Genomic DNA, 23,312 nt, shown 5'->3' with positions numbered 1-23,312 from the left:
TTTTTGTTCTGTTAATGCAAATGGAATGAAACTTCCCAAAGGTGTGTGTTTTTTCAGATTTTTTAATTTTCAACATCAGCTCCTTAATATCAATAATATTCACTATACACCAGATTGTTCCTCTTGACTCTATCGTCGCCATTTTTGGCCAGTTGAAACCCATTATAACCACCTTTTATAATTCCTTGTTATTGACAGTAATATATCATGCAATTTAGGTAAAATTGCTTTCATTCTAAACTCAACACATGAAAATTGTAGTTTTTAATGTTTTTTTTACCAAATTACATCATTTACCCATTTTTGGCCAAACAAGCAATTTCATGTAATATTCCGAGTTTCTAGTAGCGGCCTTTGATGGCTTACCACACTCCAATGGACCAAAATAATGAAACAATTTTGACATAGGTTTGATCTTAAGGATTGTGTTTGTGCATGACATTGCAGCACAAACATGTATTTGCAAGATAGACTGGAATAAATAATGACGCATCAAACATTACATACACTGAAAAAAAAAAAAGAGCATGTTAGATTTACTTAATTCAATGGTGGACATTTGTTGCACACAGATGCTTTGCTTTGGCAGCAAATGAAAAAAAAAAAATTGCGTTAAATTAACAAGTTATTCGCTTTCAATAAACCTATGAATTTTGTGTTGATAAAATGTGAATGAGACATGTTCTGTTGAAGTAATTTGAGGTCTTGGAATATTTTAGTCTTTCATAATTTTCTCACTTTAATCCAACACTATTGAGTAACTTTTACCCAACACTAATTGGTCACTTAAATACTACATGTTATCTTCGTTTAACAATTTATTATATTCTAATATCAAGTACACATTTTTTTAATGTAAGCTTTATAACATATCACATTGTTCTCTTTCAAGATGGTAACCTGTGTGGGGAGGGGAAAAAAAAAAAAAAAAAAAAAAAAAACTAAACTAAAAGGTCTAATATCTATGCCATGATTGACTTTACAAAACACAGAAACTTTTTGAAAAAGAACAGTAATACAAAAAAATTCTGCTTAAGGTTTTAAGATTAAATGAACAATTACAATTGTAAATAATTTAACATAATGTTAGTTACCATTAACTCTAAAATTACTGGATTGGGAAACACCTACCTATTAACCTTATTATGCATTTTGCCCTAATTACTAAAAAAATAATTACCACTTGCAAGTAAAACCTTTATTAAAGAGCCACAGAAATAACAGTGATAGAGTGACTTAAATTAACAAATACGAAAAATAGTTTCAAAAATTCCTGCAATGATTATACTGCAACATCTTGGTTTAAAACATAAAACCATCAAAGCAATCTTACACCAACTGAATTAAACCTAAAATGCTGTTTCACACAGCCATGATGGGACTATTTGGGGTGAATAACCCTACATTTCTTCACTTTTAAAAACAAATAAACCAAAATCTAAAAATGCTGCCAATTAGAAAACTTGAACAGAGAAGAAAAAGGAAAAAACCAAAACCAAGCCAGGCCCCATCTATATGGCATTTACAAAGTACACAATCGTGAACACTGATTTGTCGTTGATATTGAACCTCCAAAATGCAGGAGAACAAGTGAGAGAGCAAACCACCTCACATGCAGAGCAACAGTGAACTTTCTTTACATGAGCAGTTTTGTCTTTAAATTTTGGGCTTTTCTTGAGAGCCGAGTTGCATCCAATTCCATTACCACCTTCTGAATTACCTCAAAGGTGTAGCGGAGCTGTGATGGTAACTCATGTTCAACGAGTAAAATAGTCCAAAAAGCATGGCAACTGCAAGGGTCACACAATCCAAATCCTGAAGAACCACCACACCCTCGATGATGATGCCAACATCAGGACAGTCATTGCCTGGCGTATCTCTGGAGACATAAATCCCCACCGTTGTTTTCTCTATAGCAGTCAGTGCAGTGGCCTCGGTCATGTCCTGGTTAAAGATAAAACATTTCTTTAAGATTCCTTTTTTAGACAAATCTTTTTTATATGCAGTGCCCTGTCATGCTGCCATTCATGATCTGTTTCTAAAAGAAAAAAAAAAAAACAACAACAAATAGAACACACACACTTTTTATTTCAAATGAAGGGCATTCAAGGTCTACATTAGTCTTTTGTTAGAAAGACATTGGCCCACCAGCAAGCCAGGTTATGTCACTCAGAAGAATTTAGATTTTCTTTCAGCCTCACAGTTGGGCAATTTTTTTTTCAAACAAAAGCGGATGTAGCGAACAAGTTTAACCTTTTGTTTTCATCTCAGTGTTAGAATCTCTTTGCCAAATTATTAACGAGGACTACTAGGCCTGCCTAGTCCAAGGAGAATTAAATGGCTATCTGAATACATTTTGAAATGTTGCAAAGCCACAATCTACTCATAAGACACTCACCATGTACTCCTGCACCAAGATGTCAGGATTTTCATTCAGATAGAAGCACAGTCCTTTGATGACGGACTCGCTTCGAGCATCAATGTCATCCTTAAGAATTATAACAAAGAAAAAAAAAAAAAAAGGATAAATTTTCAGTAGCATAGAAGAAAGTGATCAAAGACAAAAAAATATAGAGTTTTTGAACCAGTCATCAACATGCAACACCAGCAAAACAATTTTCAAAAGTTTGACATGATTTTTAGGGAGTGGACTAAATAGTTTCCAGATCATATAAAAAAAGATCAATTTCTCACAGTGGGACACTAAATGCATGACGAAAATGGGGTCCTTTCAGTAGAATTGGTACTCACAAGTAAAAGTTGAGCTTTGCAATGGATGCAACGTATAAATCTTTTACCGACCTAATGCAATGCATATACACTTTGTAGTTAAATAATTTAAAAGTTCTTACTGTCATCATGGCAGTTACATCCTATCTTTCTGCCCTGCTCCCCTGATCACGTTGCAAACACTTTCAGGAGACTTTCGGAGAGATAGTCAAGCTGCGACAGAAACCTTGACTGTAAAGTCATGGTTGTGATGCGCTTGAACTCTGCGTTTATCTGAAACAACATGAAATTTTAAAATAATTGCTGGTATAGAGCATGGTTCTTCATCTGGACTCTGCTATGGAATATATGGACACATCCTAATAAAGTCAAGCACTCCCATATGAAAAAGAAATAGAAAAAAAACTTCTTAAAGATTAGCATCAGATTTGGCTTGCTTGATATAGTAAATCACATAAGTCTTATATATTGTATAATTACTATATTGTTGTTACGTTCCCCCCCGAAGGGGTCTAGGCATACGAGTGAGGGGACCAGTAACAAATGAGTCCAGAACAGAATGAAAGGAGAACAGACAGGTGTTTTTAGTAAATAAAATGGTCTTTATTATAGATAGTCTTAACATAAAGAGCCGGCAACACCATTTTACCAATAACACTTGGAAATAGGAAAAAAGGTTGCAACAACAAAGAACACAACAACCAAACAAAAACTCCACACCACAAGGAGGCACTTCCAGGGGCCCACAAGCTCACCCTGTCACTAGTAGCAGCTAGCTTTACTGCTGCCAAAGCCCACACTACTCACGTAAAGCAGCTATACTGTTTCCACAACTCCACACTTCAGGCAGGATAACTACACACCAAGAACACCCCACCCTGCTCACAGCTCATCCCCAGCTTATATGACCTCAGAGAGGTGATTGCTGACTGGGCCCAGGTGGTAAATGAGGCCAATGAGCAGCAGCTGTGTCCTGGGGAGAGAGAAGAGCAAGAGAGAGACAGAGGGGTGGAGCAAGAGAGGAGGAAGCGGAGAAAAACACCACGCCCACACAAGGGCAATTTCAGGAGGCCCAGCTAGGGCCGTAACAATTGTTTTAGTAAGTATCCAAAGCATACAAGTTTCATTTATATAACAGTTAAAAACTAACAACCTGATTACCCCACATACATATTTTATGAGGTTTTTTTTACTCAGAAGTACCACTGCAGGACTTGGTTGTGCATTAGCAACAAAAACTTAATTTGAGCCTGAGAGGGTTAATGCATTTTTTTTTTTTTTTTTTTTTGCTGTCCTCTTTTCCGCACTTAAATTACCTCTGCTTGGAAAAAAAGAGCCGGCCATCTCTCTTGTACATTGCTGATCAGGAGAGCATCAAAAATGACTTCTTGTCTTCTCAATGCATATGTTCTGTTCATTTTATCCATGACTGTCTCTCTGTTGTTGCGCCTCTTCACATCGGAAAGGAGTTCGACCCTCATCTTCTCAAGGGACTGTTCACTTTCTCCAAGTGGAAAAGAGGGGCAGTAATCCACTTCACTCCTCTTTGGTCGCTTAACAGCAGAAGCAGGGGAACATTTCTCAGCTGGCTTATTTTTCAAAGAATTCACACATACTTCAGGACATCCTACTTTGCGGAGATGTGTGCGGTAGTTTGATAACTTGTATTTGAGGCTCAACTTCCATCCCGCATAGCCACTGTGTGAGCCTTTTTCTTTTAAACATGGATGCTTCAGGATGAGTGCCTCTGCAACTTGGTCAAACTTACTGTCTGTGAGGTAGACTGTGTGCTTGACTACCTCCTGGATTAAACCCTCCAAAATGTCCGACTTCAGCTTTGGATCAGGGATCAGCAGCATCCCATTTTCTTTGAAAGCTACATGGGCCTGCGCAAGCTTAATTTCAGCATCATATGTGAAATGGGGAATGCAGAACAAATCTGGCCACAAAGACCGTGATGATGTAGACTCTGGAGATGAAAGAGTCACGGTGCTGTCACCAGAAGTAGATGTGTCATCAAGAGCACTGGTTGATGGAAAAGAAAATGTGTCTTCACCTTGGTCTTGAGGTTGGAAGGATGTGTATACAATTTTGATTGTCGCTTTGTCTTGGATTTCTTCCATTGAAGTTAAGTTCACAAACTCATTGCCAAAAAGTGTGTCCATGAACTGCAATCGGAAGGGTTCCATTATTTTGCACTGAGTCTTTATTTCAGCTTCCAGTTCAGCAACAGTTGAAGGCAGACCAGCAGAAATCATGACCCTCTGACTACTGTCTGGTCCAAGGATAACTCTGAGAATAGCTGTCATGGTCATTCTTCACTGTCTGTTAGGAAAGAATAGGAAAATGTAATTACAATCAGTTTTATAACAAACCTCATCTTTTACCATTATAACACTAATACAAGTTAACTCTGGGGAAAAAAAACATGTCAACATCAACTTGTCAAAATTGTAAAGGCATTAAGTTAATAACACAAACAAAAAACACCAGTTAGTGTGCCCAAGGTATCCCATACACATTAGTAGGTGACAGCAGAGACCGTTTTTTACACCGTTCACACTTTTTCAACAGTCCTTCCTTTTCTTTAATCACATCCACCAGTGCATGATGTTGCCAATTCCATCACCATTTCCCACGCAAACAAGGTTAAACATGGAGGTACAACATACTTATCACCCAGCACAATTATTTTTAAATTATCTTACCCAAAGACACAGATTGATCTCTTCAAGGTATGCAAGGTCATCTGCATACCTCCAACTGCATAGGCAGCCAGTGGGTATTCATCAGCCAGTTCAGAGACTTCCACAAGAGCAAGTTATCGTGCCGGAGAGAGAGTCAGCTGAAAGGCTCCATAATGCTCACAATACCATCCACACAGCAGTTTTAACACAAAAAATAGTCCCTGCTGCAAAATGCATATTTGATGGATTTCCCCAAATTCAGGCAAGCCACCACAAGAACCATATGCCACTATCATACCAGGTCTGTATTGTATTCCCTTACTACAAACATTTTTTGCAATGTGTATTTCAGATACAAAAGGATTTCTCTGTTTGAAAGCTTGAGCTAGCTCTTCCTTTAAAACATCTAATGGGACAGTGGATGCTTCTGACACATCCAGCAGTGGTTTATCAATACTTGGAGAGGACAGGTGATAACCAATCATAAACTGATGCTTCACAGCCAAAGACAGAGGGACGTTTTTAAAGCAACTGGTATGTTTCATAATCTTTTTAAAGAAACTGTGCTTAGCCTCAAATCTGATGGTCCAAAGTCCCACGAGAGGCCCAAAAAGCTGAATTAGTTGTGGGTAATGCTCTATGTAGTGGTGTTTAGGCAGCAATTTGTTGTTAGGAAACACCTCTTGATACCTTTGTCAATGATCTGAAATTTTGCTCTCAAGGTAAGCAATAGACTCTTCACTGTGAACTGGAGAAACCACTAGCTCAACAATCTGTTTTAGATCCAACAAGACCTGCCATACTGGCTCATGTTCAGGGATTTTGGGGCCTATCAGAAATGGGAGTAGTCTTAACAAGCACCAGTTTTCATGGGCATTGCCCCCTATGGTTTTCCTGCTTGAAAGATTTTGTGGCAAAGTATGAGGCTTATTGGTTTTGTCTGTCCACTTGTATGGGAAATGCAATATGGAATTGTTTATATCATCCAAGGAGATATACTTCTTTGATATCAGTAACTTGAGGCAATGTGCTATTTCAACAGGCACAATGCCTTCGAAGAGATCATGGGCAATGTCAGGAGGGTAGCCACTGACAACATGAAAATGAGAAAGTGCTCCAGTAAAAGGACAGCCTCTTTTAACTCCAAAATAGCTAGTGCCACTATCTATGGCTGCTCTGACATGGGTTTCATGGGTTTCTTTTGTTCTGAGAATGAAAGTTCCTGACCTGACCTCATGTGATTGAATGTCTGAAGCAGTTGCTGTACAAAAACGACAAATGAAGGGGCCTGTAAAGTTCTCAACAAAGCCTGCTATTCCATGTGCTCCTAAATTGTCAGCAGCAATAATCTGCACTGTCCACTTCAGAGATTTGTCCAGTTGAGGGACAAAAATTCCATCAACTTCTAAAGACCTTAGGTCGTGTAATAGGGGCTCTAATACCTTGTCAAACCCAAATGATTTTACGTTGTCAGTTTTGCACAAAATGCACAGGAAAATTGAGGATAAATTAGAATGAGAATCTGGGGGTAGATTATTCAGTACCCAGTACACAGCACAAAGTTTGTGAGTTTTGCGGGAGGGGCCCAAAGGGTTACAGACCTCAAAGTCATCAGCATACAAAGTTATGGATAAACTTAGCTCTTCCCCTGAAAACAAAGTATTTTCCTTACAATGCAGACCATCCTTATAAGACCTGTACAAAATTTAGTTTCCTATCAAAGTCTCCCTTCATGTTTCATGATTTCTAACTATCTTGTCCACAATATCTTTCCTACTCAGCAGCACTCGCAGGGATTCTAGGATGGGAATATACTGCAATGTTTTGTTCTTTTTCACATCTAAAATATATTCAACTGGTTCAACAACATTAAAATTTTCCTTGTAATATTGATTACGTTGATATGAAGAACTCAATGTCCCACCCTTTTCTATGGCCTTATTTAGAGGATTTGCTAACCACAGAGAAGAAGTGATTTCCTCTATGACAGCTCTGTCAACTTGAAGGTTGTTCTTCTTAAAAATGTCCACTAGAACACCTTCAGCGTGAGATTTTGAGAGACAGTCAGTTAAGTGATGAAGTTCTACCAAAAACTCATTAATTGCTCTGCTTGGTACATTAGAAAAATGTTCCAATTGTAATAAAGCTGCTGCCAAACTGTGCTCAATTACATTGGGGAGGTCATGTGAAGCATCAGCACTGCTACCTGGCTGAGCATCCTCACCAATGTGTTCATCAAAGGTACTGGAGGCAGATTCTGGGTAAGCAACTGTGTCTGATACTACTATTCCTGGTTTAAGATTTTTTACTGAATAACACCTGTGTTTCCTACTCTTGTAGGATCTAAAAGATCCGAAGACGTTTGTTTTGAATTTGCAGTACAAAAACATACAAGTTACAACCTCATTTTTCTTCAAGTGTGCATTAATGTGAGTCCAGTAATCTCTCTCAGACACAAGATCCTTACAAGAACACAAATGACAGCTAAATGTACATCCCTGTGACTGATGATGACTATTTTTAACAACGTGGCATCTATTCAAATGAATTAATAGTGCATTCCATGTTTTAAAAGTGCATGGGCAGCTTGCATGAACACATGGAATACCATTATTATTTCCAAAGTGCCTGTGTCTCACTCGATAATGTTTCAGAATATGGGACCTACTTGGAAAAACTGAAGGGCAGGTCTTACATTGCCACATTTCCTATGTCACTGCAACACTTTTAGCACCATTCACTGTAAAAGAGAAAATAAAGAAGGAGTGAGGTGTAGTGAGGACAAAATGGTGTTTGATATTTCAAGGATGCATTATTGAATGAAGAGAACAACAATGGGAAGGTATGCACAACAGTAAAAGGATGAACCTTTAAATCTAATGATGATTCTCTAAATTACTTATGACAAGCAATTCACAAAGTGGAATATTGATAACCCAACTTCACTGAAGTGGGGGAGTCCTTTACAACCTACAAATGAAGAGTGATCCTGGGAGAGCTGGGGCACATGCTGGTGACCTCAACAACTGCAAGACACCCTTCTCCTTAATTCTCAGCCACTTCTGCCATTGATCTCAAGATACAGTAGTCTGAACCAGAGTGTGACCCAAGGGCGTAGATTTGGCATGGACGGAAGGGACATGTCCCCACCAATATTCAGCGATTATTGAATTGTCCCCACCAATAATTTGATCTATTCAAGTAAAGAAAATGAAACCCGATAGAAAGGAAAAAAAACGATCTGTCAACGTCTCATTCACCCAGCGGTGCAGAAAGAGTTAAATTACGTTCTCTACTGGAGTCCTACCTCATGCGACAAATATGGCCAATGTGATTGGCTGTGCCTTTCAGGGAACTCTGTTTAGTTTTAGCAGCGGCAAGCCTGCGCTGCGAGGAGGAGAGGAGGATGGCAGCAAAAAGGAAGAACCTGGATATAAGTATTTTTCAAAGAAACCTGCAAGTCACTTAAAGCCAAATTAACTCATAAAATGTGTCCGTCATAATAACGTTACAGGCTATGCTAGGCTTTGGCCCACATCAGTCTAAAATTGTATGTAACCACGAATAACGTGTTTTGGAAACTAACTGCACAACAGGCAGCACTATTAGTTCTCTCAGTCTCAGAGCAGCATTTCTAATTATGATTGAAACTGTCAGAGAAAACGGCAGCCTCGAGCAAGCCAGGATATTAGTTTACAGAGGCTGTTAAAATTATATGTCTAACATTAAAATGTTGGTGACACAATAATTACATCCTAATGGTACTGACATATTCATAGGGTTCATTTTTGAGACAAAATGTCATGAGGTAGCCGTGATTTTGCAAATATCCACCTGGTAGTGCAGTTTGCACAAATTGTTTTAAAAATGCGCTCAGCCTACAAACATTACTGATGAGTCAAGATCTGCACAAATTGACAGAAACTGAAGCAGCTACACATTTTATTCTTATTGTCATGTATGTCCTATTTGTCAGGTGACAGAAGAACCAACACAAAGCTCAGAGAGTAATGGTGATACAAGATCACAGGTGAAATCGGATGATGACTTGATGGTTCATTACTGTATTTGAAGCACATGTGTGACTGCATGTATTTGGAATGTCTCACTGTTATTCATCAGGTGACAGAGGCAGCTCTGCCATGTTGTAGCTCGGACAGAGGTGAAGAGGCGAGGTCACAGGTGACTGACTGATGTTTTGGTGCTATAGATTAACTAGTATTTATTATCATGACAGTTGTCAGGCTGCTGATGTAAATTGTTTCATTAGTGTATATTTGACAAGGAATCTGAATTGACATGTCTCACTTTTTATATGGCACGAATCAATGTGTTATTTTATCAGGTGGCAATATGTCCTAGTGCAGTCAGAGGGGAAGAGCCAGGGCCAAAGGTGAGGCACATCAAGAACAGAATAATAATAATTGTAATCTGAGGATAAAACGCATGTACTGAGGCTGAAAGAAGCTTCAGTGCTCTCAGAAGACTAAAAAGATGGCTAAGGTCAACAATGACTCAAATGAGATTAAACAATGCTGCTGTATACCATGTCCACCAGGAGAGACTGGACAGTATAGATGTAAAACAAATATGCCAGCAGTTTACCTCAGTTAACAAGAGGAGCAGGCATGTGTTTGGCTCCTTCACATAGTGGACATTGAGTTGTTGTGTGGGCACCAGTAGTCCATGTCTGTTGCTGTAACAATAGTTCATGTTTAGAATAAAAAATCCCAGCTCACTGATTTGATCGGGGCAATAGTGCCTAAACTGTTGCATAATTTTGCTGAGAGATCTTTTACTTTGTGGTAATCTTAGATGAGTAGTTTTATGGACAAAAACCACCAAGTCATTCAGTGTTCCCTTAGTGCTAATGTGTAAGAGATGTTGGTGTACTATAACTGAACTAATGTTGTTAAGTCCTTAAAGTCATATTCTTTTATTGTCATGACTGTATTTGAAGCTATTTTTATTTTTGTATGATACCTGATTTATATGGATTATGGCTGAAGTAAACTAAAGCCTAAAATACTTAGTCAGTCATTTGTTTAATAGTAATTTAACATTATATAATTCACATATAAAACTATGAATTGTAATTTTAAATGGTTTAAAAGCATGTAGAATAGCATATGTAGGCAAGTATATTTCTCCTTTTATCAAGAAGCAAAAACAAAAAGGAAAAAATAAGAAACGGGGCAGTGGTCTTTCGCTACTCAGGTTAAACATGATATATAAGTCTCTTAGTTAACTTTGAAATGTTAATGTTTGGTTTATTTCAGTGTTTTATTTGTTCCTGAAAAAAATCAGTTTGGCTGAGATCTATTTCAATCCAGGAGGAAACATTTTCACCGGGAACAAAAACAGCATGAGATTCTGAAGGCTGCTTCAAAATGCCAAACTACAAGTTTGTAGTTCGACGTACAAGTGACCTTCATCGGGTTTATTTAATTGTGTCAGAGAAAATCAGCTGTGCTCTTCATACAGCTGAGTACATCAAGTGTTTAAAACAGAAGCTGTGCAGGAGATCAGCAGCTCTCTGAAACACCAAACTGACGTCCTGTTAATGCAGATATACAGTGACACAGTTACATGGGTGACTTTTTGTCTTTAACTATATCACTAAAACAGCTGCAGCTTTCACTGACAGCACATGTGGTACTTTAACCTTTGTATTGTTTTCATCAATTTGCAGTTAACATGTGAACATATTGGACGATCTGTCTGCTGTCACTGGTTGGTGCTGACGTCTGAATCTGAGGACAGCTCCTGTAATTACAAAGAGAACAGAATCCTATCTCAGAGTGACGCTGAAAAACTAGTTCACACATTTATTACTTCTAGCCTGGACTACTGTAATTCATTATTATCAGGATGTCCTAAAAACTCCCTAAAAAGCCTTCAGTTAATCCAAAATGCTGCAGCAAGAGTACTGACAGGGACTAGAAAGAGAGAGAATATTTCTCCTGTGTTGGCTTCCCTTCATTGGCTTCCTGTTAAATCCGGAATTGAATTCAAAATCCTGCTCCTCACATACAAGGTCTTAAATAATCAGGCCCCATCTTATCTTAATGACCTTGTAGTACCATATGACGCAATTAGAGCACTTTGCTCTCGCACTGCAGGCCTACTTGTTGTTTCTAGATTATTTAAAAGTAGAATGGGAGGGAGAGCCATCAGTTTTCAGGCCCCTCTTCTTTGGAACCAGCTTCCAGTTTGGATTCAGGAGACAGACACTATCTCTACTTTTAAGAAAACTTTTTAGGCTTAAAACTTTCCTTTTTGCTAAAGCATGTAGTTAGGGCTGGACCAGGTGACCCTGAATCCTCCCTTAGTTATGCTGCAATAGACATAGGCTGCCGGGGGATTCCCATGATGCATTGAATTTTTCCTTTCCAGTCACCTTTCTTACTCACTATGTGTTAATAGACCTCTCTGCATTTAATCATGTCTGTTATTAATCTCTTTCTCCCTTCTACAGCATATCTTTATCCTGTATTCCTTCTCTCACCCCAACCGGTCGCAGCAGATGGCCGCCCCTCCCTGAGCCTGGTTCTGCCAGAGGTTTCTTCCTGTTAAAAGGAAGTTTTTCCTTCCCACTGACGCCAAAGTGCTTGCTCATAGGGGTCATATGATTGTTGGGTTTTTCTCTGTATATATTATTGTACAATCTACTGTACAACATAGGGCTTTGGAGTTGACGTCACGCCGCAATGCGTTGTGGGAGCGCGGCACCATTTTCGGGGTCTACGAATCAAAACAAACACACTGTGTTGGAACGACGATTACAAGATGCTTAAAAGCAGCACAAAAGAGAATGGACTGTATAGAGACCGATTTCGTTCAGAAGCGAAGCAGCGGTACTTGCAGAAAATAGCGTGCATTGGAAATGTGGACACGTATGAAATACGGCTGTGGAATAGAAACCCTGAAGACCAACTGCTATCGACGTAGCCTGACATATTTTCGTACCTTATCTGTGGAATCAGCGTGTACAAGTCGTCATTCAAACAAAGGTAAGTCAGCTCAAGTACTGCATGTGAAATGCATTTGATTTCCCTGCAGACATTCACATGAGTACAGCATAAATTCATTCATGAGGGGAAATTACAGTGAGAACATGTGGAGGCTGTTAGGTGGATAACATAGTGAGTTCAGTGCATTGATGTGACATTGTCCTGAAGGATTTAGTTATTCTTTATGGTTAAAGAAATTGCAATGATTTATTATAAATAATTCTAATTATACATCTTGCTTCCATATTTGTATCTTGTGTCACTAAAAATACATTTTATTTTAATTTTATACATTGATTAATGACCTGCAGAATCTCCTTATCATATTAAGTGATTCATAATTGTCACTTTATGCTTTCTCCATCTCTAAAGTGATGACATCCTTGCATTACATACTTTAGGTTCATTTTCTGCAGGCAGGTTTCTGAGATAGAACAGGCAGATTTACACTATAACATGCAGCGTTCTATAGATGGACACATACAGAAATGAAAAATTACATGTATGTACCAACTTTCTAAACACTTTGTTACATTTATGATAAAGTAGATTAAACACATTTATTTTGGCCTTGGCTCATAGTTCTTCTTTAAATTAACTTTTTCTGTGTGTGTTTCAGGTCCTGCACTCTCAAAGACTGAATGAACCAGCATTGCAGCCATGGGTCACTGTGAGCATCACAGGGAAGGTTGAAGCCGCCCACTGCACCTGTAAGGCCGGAGTCGCGGAGACCTGCACCCACGTCACTGCTCTTCTGTTTAATGTAGAAGCAACAGTGTTTATCTGTGGCACAAGGACTGTTACAGATGAACCTGCATACTGGGTTTTGCTGGGTAATGTGACCAAGATACAGCCAGAGGTTGGCCATAAGATAGACTTCTCCTCTTCAGCTGCCCAAAAAAAGGCTCTTGATCAAAACATAAACAGACCATCCATATTGAAAGGTAAAAGGAGCCGTCCTACTGTGGAGGAGTTGTCACCGCTATAATGCCATAATGTTTTATCTAGGGGTCTAGATTTATGCCTGTAGTGCACTGCCATGTAAATAATTTGCATTTACTGAATATGTACTGACTGAGTCCCACTGTTCAAAAATTGAATAAAGAAACAAACTAATTTTTGCCTATTTTTTTTTTTATTAAAACCACCTTATAGAACATCACATCAGTTACAATGTAGAATCCATGTCATTTATAGTTTACAAGTGACAAAATGTTTACATAAAATCATGACAGTGTTTACATGATATCACCCACCACTAACACTACTTTAGTTACTGTATCTTTTGAAAAAAAAATACTGCTATATATACAGCAAAAGACTTAAGAATATTTAACAGGAGCAGGTTTCATTTTTCCCTGGTTTTATTATCACACTGTTCACCAAACACAGCAAACCTTCACCATCTTATCCAGAAGGGTCACCTCTTCACCCTCACATGGAAGAAGTAATCTGATTGGCATGGTCATATGTTTGAAGCAGGTCCCTTGTATAGCGCTGCAACCCAGTCACGATGTGTTTCATCCATTTCATAGGCTGGTTTGCTGCAATAATGCCAAATAATTAGCAACTCTATAAATAGAAGGTAGTTACAAAATCACTCAGTAGGATGTTTGTTCTAATTTGCTATGAGCTCAGAGCGCATAGAAAATAAAACTAATAGGCTATAAAGAGTGATATGAACATATTTAGAACTTACCGGAATGAAAATGTCTGGAGCACCAACAGATATTTGGAGATGGAAGAGAACTGGATATCAGCTCGTCTCACAGCTGCTATCCAGGCTAGACGCCTTCATTTGGTAACATCGATACACGAGCTGCCTCATGTTGCTTCCAGGTTGGGAAAGAATGAAAAGACAAACCATTTTCAAGCTTATTCTCTTGTCGGTCGTGCGATCGAACATTGCAGCGGAGCACACAGCAAGAACGAACCAGGGCCGTTGTGTGTGCCTTCGCTCCTTTTTCGCTTGTGCTTTGTTTAGACCCCCAAAATGGTGGATCGGGCCAAAATCCTTTCCACGCCCACCCCCGTGACATCACGCTCCAAAGCCCTACAAATCGCCTTGAGCCAACTGTTGTTGCGATTTGGCGCTATATAAATAAAATTGAATTGAATAGAAATTGAATTGAATCATCACAAACTGAAATATAAATTTTATTTTTCAAATCTAAAATAAAGCTGATCCTTCTCTCTCCTCACCCACCCAGGATTTGAAGTTCCCTTACATTTTTTCCAGTTCTACAGTTTGATTGTTAGTTACTAATTAATGAGGAGTTACTGAAGTACAAGCTTCTTTTTTTTTTAATTTGTGTTGCTGTCTTTACAGATGTGGCAAGAGACTGAAAACTTGCTGTTGTTTGAAGATATTTCATAATCAGCTCTGCACAGAAGCTGAAGCAGAGAGCAGCCTGTTGCTTTTACAGTATAATACTTGTAATAAAAGTACAGTAACGGTAATTAGTGACTGAGCAGCCCGGGGTTTTTCTCTTGATGTCTTTAGTCAGGGTAAATTCATTCATCTGCACGGATTGGAATCCGAATCCGAATTAGCTAAACAAACTTTACAAAATAAGTTTCCCCAACAGCCTAGTGCTTATCGTAGCTAGCTAGGACTCAGGACCTAGCTAGGACAGTAGTTACGGATTAGCTTATTAGTGCAGCAGGGCCTCGGGTCCTTCTGTCGGGTAGTCCAGTTTACTGAAGAACACCTCTGGCTGTGTCAAAGCTGTTATGATGATGTTACACCACAATTTAACATCACTATGGTAGGAATTAGAATCAAACTTATGGGAAAGGAAACCCGTTGGACATAAATGGCCTGTATTTATATAGCACTTTACTAGTCCCTAAGGACCCCAAAGCGCTTTACACATCCAGTCATCCACCCATTCACGCACACATTCACACACTGGTGATGGCAAGCTACATTGTAGCCACAGCCACCCTGGGGTGCACTGACAGAGGCGAGGCTGCCGGACACTGGCGCCACCGGGCCCTTTGACCACCACCAGTAGGTAACGGGTGAAGTGTCTCACCCAAGGACACAATGACCGAGACTGTCCAAGCCGGGGCTCCAACCTGGCAACCTTCCGATTACAAGGCGAACTCCTAACTCTTGAGCCACGATCAGCGTGATGAGAACTATTGATAATAAAATAAAGAATCTGGGGGAAAAATGTATCTGAGGAGAATGAATTTATTTTAGTCTGACCCCAGTCCCATCCGCTAACATGGAGGAGGCGGGGTTTATGACCTATACTTCAGCCAGACACCAGGGGGCGACAGAGATGTTTTGGCTTCATTTTTGGGTAGCTATCGCGTCGTCCATGTTTTCTACAGTCATTGGTTTCAACACAGTCCTCTCTTGTGACATCTGCTGGCCAAAAATATGAGGTACATCTTGAATCTACTAATTAAAATGATTGCCTACTCTACAGAGTGAAGTTCACATTTCTGTCTGATATTGATTGTGTTGCTTTGGACATGTATTCTTTGGGGTGAACATTTTTTTATATATTTGTTTAATAAAGAAATTTGATCAATGAACTTTCCTTATTTAAACATGTGCCATGGTGTGGTCTTTCTTTACATGTCTGTGAAGGTTCTCAATCCTCCAGGTCATCGTAGTCTAAGGAGCTTGGAAAGAAAAGTGTCTGGACTTCTTTAAGTTGCCTGAAGACGTTTCACCTCTCATCCGAGAAGCTTCTTCAGTTCTAGGGTCAAATGGTTTAGAGTCCCAGATTTAAGCCCTGTGGGAGTAACCCACCGAGAGAGACAATGGACCCCCTAATGATCCCCTAATGACCTAATCACATGAGCCAAGGATGAAAGTTTTAGCCACCATCTCCAGTGCAAAAGCCCTCGGTCGAACCTCACCATACAAGAATAGAAGGCCATCGCTTCCCTGAGCAAAGACCACAACATCACCATATTACCAGATGACAAAGGAAGGTGCACCGTGGTTCTAAACACAACGGATTACCACACAAAGATCACTTCTCTCTTCAGTGATATCAATACCTACGAAGCCTTAAAGCGAGACCCCACAGGCAGCTACAAAAACAAAGTTATCACCTGCCTTCAAGAACTTGAAAAGGACAAAATCATTGACCGCCCTACATATCATCGCCTATACCCCGGGGATGCCAAACCCTGCATTTACGGATTTCCTAAGATCCACAAAGAAGGGGTGCCACTCAGACCCATTGTAAGCAGCATAAACTCAGCCACTTACAACATTTCGAAACACCTTGCTACCATCCTAGCACCTCTTGTGGGGAACACCCCCACATCACATCAAGAACCCCATCGACTTCACCAACAAGGTCCAGAAACTTACCATGGATCCAGATGAAATCAGAGAAGACAGCTCTGTGGAAGACCAAACCAACTTCATCCACAATCAGATTTGCACACTGTTAGACCTCTGCCTTACCACAACCCATTTCAAATACAATGAAGGTTTCAACAGGCAACAACATGGCTGTGCCATTCGTTCCCTGGTGTCACCTATTGTAGCCAACCTTTACACGGAGGAGGCGGAAAGAAAGGCTCTTGGTTCTTTTAAGGGGAGACTACCTAGCCACTGGTACAGATATGTAGACAACACCTGGGTCAAAATCCAAACACAAGAACTGGAATCCTTCACTGCGCACATTAACCCTTTAAAATCCGCTGGAGCGGGCACGCTCTGTTTTGCGCAACTATTTTTAAATCCCCGTAGAACTGGAACCACGTAAGATAATTTTTTTGCATGTGAAACCAGAGGAGTTGTACTTACATCTTATGCCAGTCCAAAGTCACAGTTTCCTTCCACATAAAGCTTTGCCAAAACTGCACAGAAAGCACTTGCAGCAACAAAAATATAATATTCCAGAAACACACTTTGACTATCTGATCAGCTGTTCATAAAACTTCCTAGGTTGGAATAGACGTCAGCGCGAACTATTGCATGTCTGCCATTACCTGCCCCAAACCGGAAGTGACATCATTTTTGCGGAAAATTTACTTTTTTACCTTTGGGGCTTTCTAAGCCTACACTGGTGTTTTTAAAAGTCATGTTTGACTTCATGCTTTTCTAAATAGTTTCTGCATTGCACTGCTGGAAATACTTGATGCACATGCTGGGTTTTTGTTTGTTTTTTTGCAAATTTGCATTATAATATTTATTTTCGTTTTTCGTGCAGTATATAAAAATTGGCGTATCTTAAAAATGACACTATGAAGACACTCAGGATAAATTTCCTGTTGTTGGAAACTATTTTGTGCAACTTTTTTGTATTTACAGCTCTGAGGGATAAACCTCTTGAATTTCTCTAATTAGAAATATATGTTTAAAAAAAACAAAAACGAATTTCTTTTTTTTTTCTTGTTTATTGCATGTTTTTTTTTTTTTTGCAATTTATGTAGTTATTGTTGACTTAATCAGAATCTGAATCAGAATCAGAATACTTTATTAATCCCGAAGGAAATTAGGGTTACAGCAGGCAGCACGCTAATGGCGCATGCACACTTACAAAGGAACCTTCTGACCAACTTGACACAAACATCACATTGGGGAGACATGTCAGAAAGGTAGGCTGATAGGAAAAAAACAACAAAAATACATAACATGAGGTGAGAGGAGGAGAAAAAAAAACTCCACTCAGACTGAGCTCCTAGTGGGAGAACAGTTTGATAACAGAAAAAACACCTCAGCACAAAAAGCACATGACTATCAATACACCATAGAAACACAAGACAAGCAACAGGGGCGGGTAAAGGGTAAGAGAGAGCCGGTGTAGACAGCGCATCCGGTCCTGCAGCATGTCTGCGCTGGTCCAGTCGACTGCCATCTTCCCCGGTAGGGCACAAGCATCGAAGGCGTTTGGAAAGGGAGGGGGGATCAGTGTGTGCATATCAGTGTATGTGTGTGTGTGTGTGTGTGTCCAGAGTTCAGCTGAGACAGTGTCCTTCGCCCTGCCAGGCTAAGTAAACAGTCTTCCAGCCAACCCAGGTGGCCTTGCATGGAATGGGGAGAACAGTCTAAACACAGTCGTTATCAGGGTGTTTTGTTCAGCTCCAGCCTTGAGGCCGCAGCTGGCGCCGAAGGGGTCTCCGCATGAAGTGATGATGGTTTTTACTTTAGTGCGAACAACTCATATGAATTTCAAAGCTGTTCTAACAGTCCAACACTGGTCTCTCAATCTCCCGTTGGAGAGCCGTGAGCTTTCTATGATGTTATCCAAACTGCTCAAAGAGCAGGTTCTGAGAACTCACGACCGCAGTGCACTTCCCAAGATTTGATCAATTAGCCCCTCCAGATGTAATCCAGTTTTTCACTCAGAGGTCTTGTTCTGAGTATTCACAGCAGCCGTGCGTTCGCCAAGATCTTCTCCGTGCTGCACTCAATGAGCCCATTTTGAGAAACTCACGCCTCGTCCCATCATTTCAATCCCAGCGGGCAGCCTTGTGGGGGTTTGAACAGCCTTAATTCTTCGATAAGCCAGGGCCAAGCCAGCTCCGATCAGCAAGAACCCTGTTATCATGGTTCCGAATAGGTAGATATCTTCAGCAGTCAGGCTCACCCGAGCCCAGACTTCTCGTTGAGAAGGGGTGTCAATTGCATTCAGAGACCAGTTGATCAAATCCATAATTCCTCTTTTAGGTTTTAGAGAACAGACTGTGAGAGAGTGTTCCAGGGAAAAGTAATACAAAAAACACGAGACTAGACAAGGACATAAGAAGCTAAGCAGGGAAGATAAGGGCAGGAGAGGAGAAAAGTGCGACCGCCTTCGCTGAGAGCCAAAAGAGAGGATACATATTATTAATGCATACATATTATTAAAATTTGGGCTATAACGGTTGTATTGATGTATAACTTGAAATGCTCCCAAAAATGGCACTACAACATGTAAAAATATAAAGATAAGCTCTGGCTGACTTGCTTCTATGGTAGGTCTTGGATAAAAACATCAAGTTCACCTGGGAAGACACAAAGGATAACTGTTTGCCTTTCCTGGACTGTGCCATGCGCATTGAAGCGAATGGGAACCTAAACATTTAAATATACCGGAAGCCCACACACACAGGTCTGTACCTCCTCTTTGACTCCCACCACCCTCTGGAACACAAACTTGGGGTAATCAGGACTCTACATCACCGGGCAGAGATTGTTCCCTCCAAGCCTGAAGGGAAAAAGAAGGGACACACACATGTAAAGGAAGCACTTAAAACATGTGGTTATCCTAATTAGGCTTCCATCAAGGCAGCAAAGATGCACAGAAAAGAAGACCAGACACCAATTAGGGACGATAAGAAAGACAAACGCAACAACATTGTCATCCCCTGTGTAGCCAGTGTATCAGAAAAACTCAGGAGAGTCTTCTCCAAGCACGGCATCCCAGTATAATTCAGACCCAGCAACACACTCAGACAGAAACTGGACCTCTACATTGGATAGACCAAACAGCAAGTTCACAAACATATGGCACAACATAGAAGAGCCACCTCCACGGGACAAGACTCGGCTGTCTATCTGCATCTAAAGGACAAAGGTCACTCTTTTGAGGATACTAATGTTCACATTTTGGACAGATGGTTTGAAAGAGGAGTGAAAGAAGCCATTCATGTCCACTGTGAACGACCACCTTTGAACAGAGGCGGTGGTTTACGACACCAACTGTCTACCATCTATAATCCAGTTTTCAGATCCCTTCCCAGACGCCTTAACGCCCACTCACATCCTGGGCCATCTGACCTCAGGAAATCACATGATAGGGTGGGGCTAGGGTTCACAACGAGCTCACCCAAAACCTTGGATGATTGTGACCTTCACCCATTTTCACACCTTGGCTCATGTGATTAGGTAGAGGATCATTAGAGGATCCATTGTCCCTCTCGGTGGGTTACTCCCACAGGGCTTAAATCTGGGACTCCACCATTTGACCCTAGAACTGAAGAAGCTTCTCGGATGAGAGGTGAAACGTCTTCAAGCAACTTAAAGAAGTCCAGACACTTTTCTTTCCAAGCTCCTTAGACTTTTTCTTTACATATGACTTCTGGATATTGGTAAATACAATAGACGATTGTTAAATACCAACATATACATATAATAATGCACAATACATTATGGAGTGTGCTTCTTCTGTGAGATCCCGACGTACTTTAATCACTGGACAGCTGGACATGTATGTTATGAATAATATTATATTAGGCCAGTTTCGTTACACATATTTTTGACCTGGGAGTAGAATTGATTGTGAACTGGAAAGGGAAAGTGCTTATGAACTTGTTAAGTTAAAACATGATGCATTTAAGGTTATCCTGTTTGGTCTTTAAGAAAATTATTTGTTCTGTGCAATGAATAAATGAATAATGAATAAACAAATTAAATTGCTGCAAATTTTGTAGAACAACATTTTAAGATTATTTAAAAAATAAAACAATTTTAATTATGTTAAATTTAAAGAGTCAAATTGAAGTCTTTCTAAAGGTATTTAATTATATTTATATTATGAAAAGCAGATTTTAGTTTTGTTAAGACATTTCACGTTTTTCACATTTTCAGATAAAATAAACACATACAAAACAATGGAAAACAATAAGAACAGAAAGCTGGCAAACCCACCCGATTGGCCAAATTCAACTCAAAATACTCCCACAAGACGGAACTGCCTCTCCAAATCTGGCTCCAAATCTATCAATAGAATGATCAGTGGTTTGCTATCTCTCACCATCAAAACACTCCACAAATGTACTTTGCTATACATCCACAAACTCCGCGAATGATTCATTTCCTGATAAACCACTGAATCAGGGACAAAAATGAAGCTTCAGCCGTCACTGATCACGTGACTTTGGCCAAACAAATCAAGCCTTGACTCTGCTTCTGAAGCATAGTGTTGTTCTTTTTTGACAGCTTCTTTTTTTTTTCTTTTTTTTTTCCTTGCCTGTCCTGTTTGGCTCTTTTGCCATCAGAATTATTGTCTAAAGACGAAGAAAGATGCCCAACGGATTTACTTTACCAAATGGACCGTCCCAGCCTTGCCGTAATGGTCTATTTGATTCACCTTTTATTGTTTATTTTATTTTATTTTCACTTGTTAAATACAGGACAGACTTGACTGGGGAAAAGAAAGGGGAGAAAGAAAGGGAAAGAAAAACAGTGGGGAAGAGGGATGGGGATAAAGGGCAAAAAACAAAAACCAACAAAATAAGCAGACAAAAAATACATATATCAATCACCTGGATCACATGTTGAGAAAGAAAAAAGAGAGAACAAGCAGAAGAAAAGAAAAAGAGCAACATAATAAACAACATCACGATGATCTATGGGAATGTAACAGTAAATACTAAATATTAAACATTATTGTGCAGCATGTAAGATCGATAGCGCACAGTGTGCTTTGAGGTAGGAGCCAAAAAGGGTGTAGTTTGTGTGTGTGAGCACCCGTGTGTACACCTGTGAGCATGAGCGCGCTTGTATTTAAAAGGTTCCTTCATGTAATGATCTGCTAGAGGGTGTGGGGAGCCACAGCCCCGTCCTCCAGGGCATGAAGCAGGTATGGAGGAGATCAAAACTCCAGACATCCAGAGGCCCTCAGAACACAAGAGACCAAGGAAGACCAACAGAGGGGCAGCCGCGCCACTATCCCAGAAAGAGCTGAGGAGAGCCCCAGATGAGGGGTCACTCAGCAGCTGCAGAGCAGAAGCCAGGGGGGTTTGCAGTGACGTGCCCGTGAGCTCCGCCGGCAGCCAGCTGTGCCAGAGTGACCGAGCCCCAGGCCGAGAGGCCGAGGGCACCCCACCCCCGAAGTGGCCCGAGCGAGCCCCAGGCTCCAGCCCCCGACAAGCAGCCACCAAGGAGTGAGCGGGTGTTTACCAGGACACCCATCCCCAGACACAAAGAACCACCAACGCACCGATGTCTGAGGGCGTCTGCCACTGGCAGGGGAAGTGGTGGGGGAGATAGGCCTCCATACCTTGGAGGACCTGGGATGTCCCCAGAGAGGTGGCGTCTGATACCCAACCTGACATATAGACACAGACATACAGGCACACACAGATACAAACATCCATTGCCACCCTCATGCTCTCATATGCAATTAGTCAACACTCACCCAACGTGGAGACTGACATAAAGATACACTGTACACACAATCACACTCCCCAAGCGTACTCTAAGCCCCAGGTCTAGGTAGACTTGCCGCCGGGGGGGGGGGGGGGACTGCACCCAGACCAAGGTGGTGTTACCCTTTTCCCTGGGGTGGAGAGAAGAAGACTGCCCCGGCTCGGCAGCAGCAGGGAGGCCCCACTTTCCAGACCCCAGTCGGACGGCCAACTCCTCCTCCTAGCCCCCCTGCTCCAACAGGCCGCAGAGAACGGGGGTGTGTGAAGACTCCAAACCTCCCTCCGCCTGCTCATATGTAGTGTTGATGCATGTGTGTTCTAAGGTGCATTTAAAACCCAGGAGGGCATGAAGCTACCTGCCAGAGAGCAGCAGGTAAGCCCCTCCAGATAGCCCTCGATGTCTACATGTATTTAAAATTGAGAGGTGGGCAACGACGCCAGGGGTGAGGTTGTACACCCTGATGGTCTTTTGGATACCGTGTAGTGTGCCCAGCCCCAAGATCCTATATGTATGTGTAATGAGAGTGTGAGTAATGTGAATGTCTAAGTTGTGGGATTTTTGACAGCTTCAAGTGGGCCATCACTACTCAAATGGGACTGCCGGAAGTGGAACCAAAATCATACATGATTCTGAACATTTTTTTTACAAATAAATAACTGAAAAGTGGGGTGTGCGCATATATATATATGCATATATATATACGCATATACATATATATATATGCATATATATATATACGCATATACATATATATACACACATATATAT

General features: G+C 40.6%; 3 protein-coding genes and 2 pseudogenes across 3 annotated transcripts in view; 3 read left to right on the top strand and 2 right to left on the bottom strand.

The window, feature by feature from the left end:
* LOC146390498 (uncharacterized) overlaps nucleotides 1-112 on the top strand; it is a 10,984-nt gene extending 10,872 nt beyond the window's left edge. The window contains exon 2 of the mRNA XM_084923565.1: nucleotides 1-112. This exon is cut by the window's left edge and continues 3,058 nt beyond it. The gene's annotated coding sequence lies outside the window, so the exon portion shown is untranslated.
* A 900-nt stretch (nucleotides 113-1,012) lies between these two features.
* On the bottom strand, nucleotides 1,013-3,629 carry LOC146390497 (uncharacterized). The gene is made up of 4 exons (XM_084923579.1): nucleotides 3,538-3,629; nucleotides 2,853-3,003; nucleotides 2,399-2,488; nucleotides 1,013-1,944 (listed from the first exon to the last, which is right to left on the bottom strand). Exons 2-4 carry the CDS (start codon nucleotides 2,859-2,861, stop codon nucleotides 1,717-1,719), a joined length of 327 nt encoding a protein of 108 aa, XP_084779705.1. The 5' UTR covers nucleotides 2,862-3,003; nucleotides 3,538-3,629; the 3' UTR covers nucleotides 1,013-1,716.
* LOC146390494 (uncharacterized) lies at nucleotides 3,620-23,229 on the bottom strand. Its single transcript, XM_084923577.1, has 3 exons — nucleotides 19,512-23,229; nucleotides 4,047-5,055; nucleotides 3,620-3,703 (listed from the first exon to the last, which is right to left on the bottom strand). Exons 2-3 carry the CDS (start codon nucleotides 5,043-5,045, stop codon nucleotides 3,641-3,643), a joined length of 1,062 nt encoding a protein of 353 aa, XP_084779703.1. The 5' UTR covers nucleotides 5,046-5,055; nucleotides 19,512-23,229; the 3' UTR covers nucleotides 3,620-3,640.
* LOC146390496 (uncharacterized) lies at nucleotides 6,443-17,172 on the top strand (annotated as a pseudogene).
* On the top strand, nucleotides 17,385-20,279 carry LOC146390495 (uncharacterized; annotated as a pseudogene).
* Nucleotides 23,230-23,312: the final 83 nt, after the last annotated feature.

The sequence above is a fragment of the Perissodus microlepis genome, chromosome 3 (assembly GCF_051167445.1).
Source record: "Perissodus microlepis isolate ML-2025 ecotype Zambia chromosome 3, ASM5116744v1, whole genome shotgun sequence".
In the NCBI taxonomy this organism is placed as follows: Eukaryota; Metazoa; Chordata; class Actinopteri; order Cichliformes; family Cichlidae; genus Perissodus; species Perissodus microlepis.
The sequence above is the reverse complement of the archived record's forward strand: the minus strand, read 5'-3'. Positions and strand labels throughout refer to the sequence as shown.

Excerpts from the sequence above, each read along its gene's own strand:
- LOC146390494 (XM_084923577.1), bottom strand. The coding sequence starts at position 5,045 with ATGACCATGACAGCTATTCTCAGAGTTATCCTTGGACCAGACAGTAGT. Across the intron at positions 3,704-4,046 it reads CTCTTTTTTTCCAAGCAGAG|GACACAGCTGCTGCTCATTG; the intron begins GTAATTTAAGTG and ends CTCTCTCCCCAG.
- LOC146390497 (XM_084923579.1), bottom strand. Across the intron at positions 1,945-2,398 it reads TCTTGGTGCAGGAGTACATG|GACATGACCGAGGCCACTGC; the intron begins GTGAGTGTCTTA and ends ATCTTTAACCAG.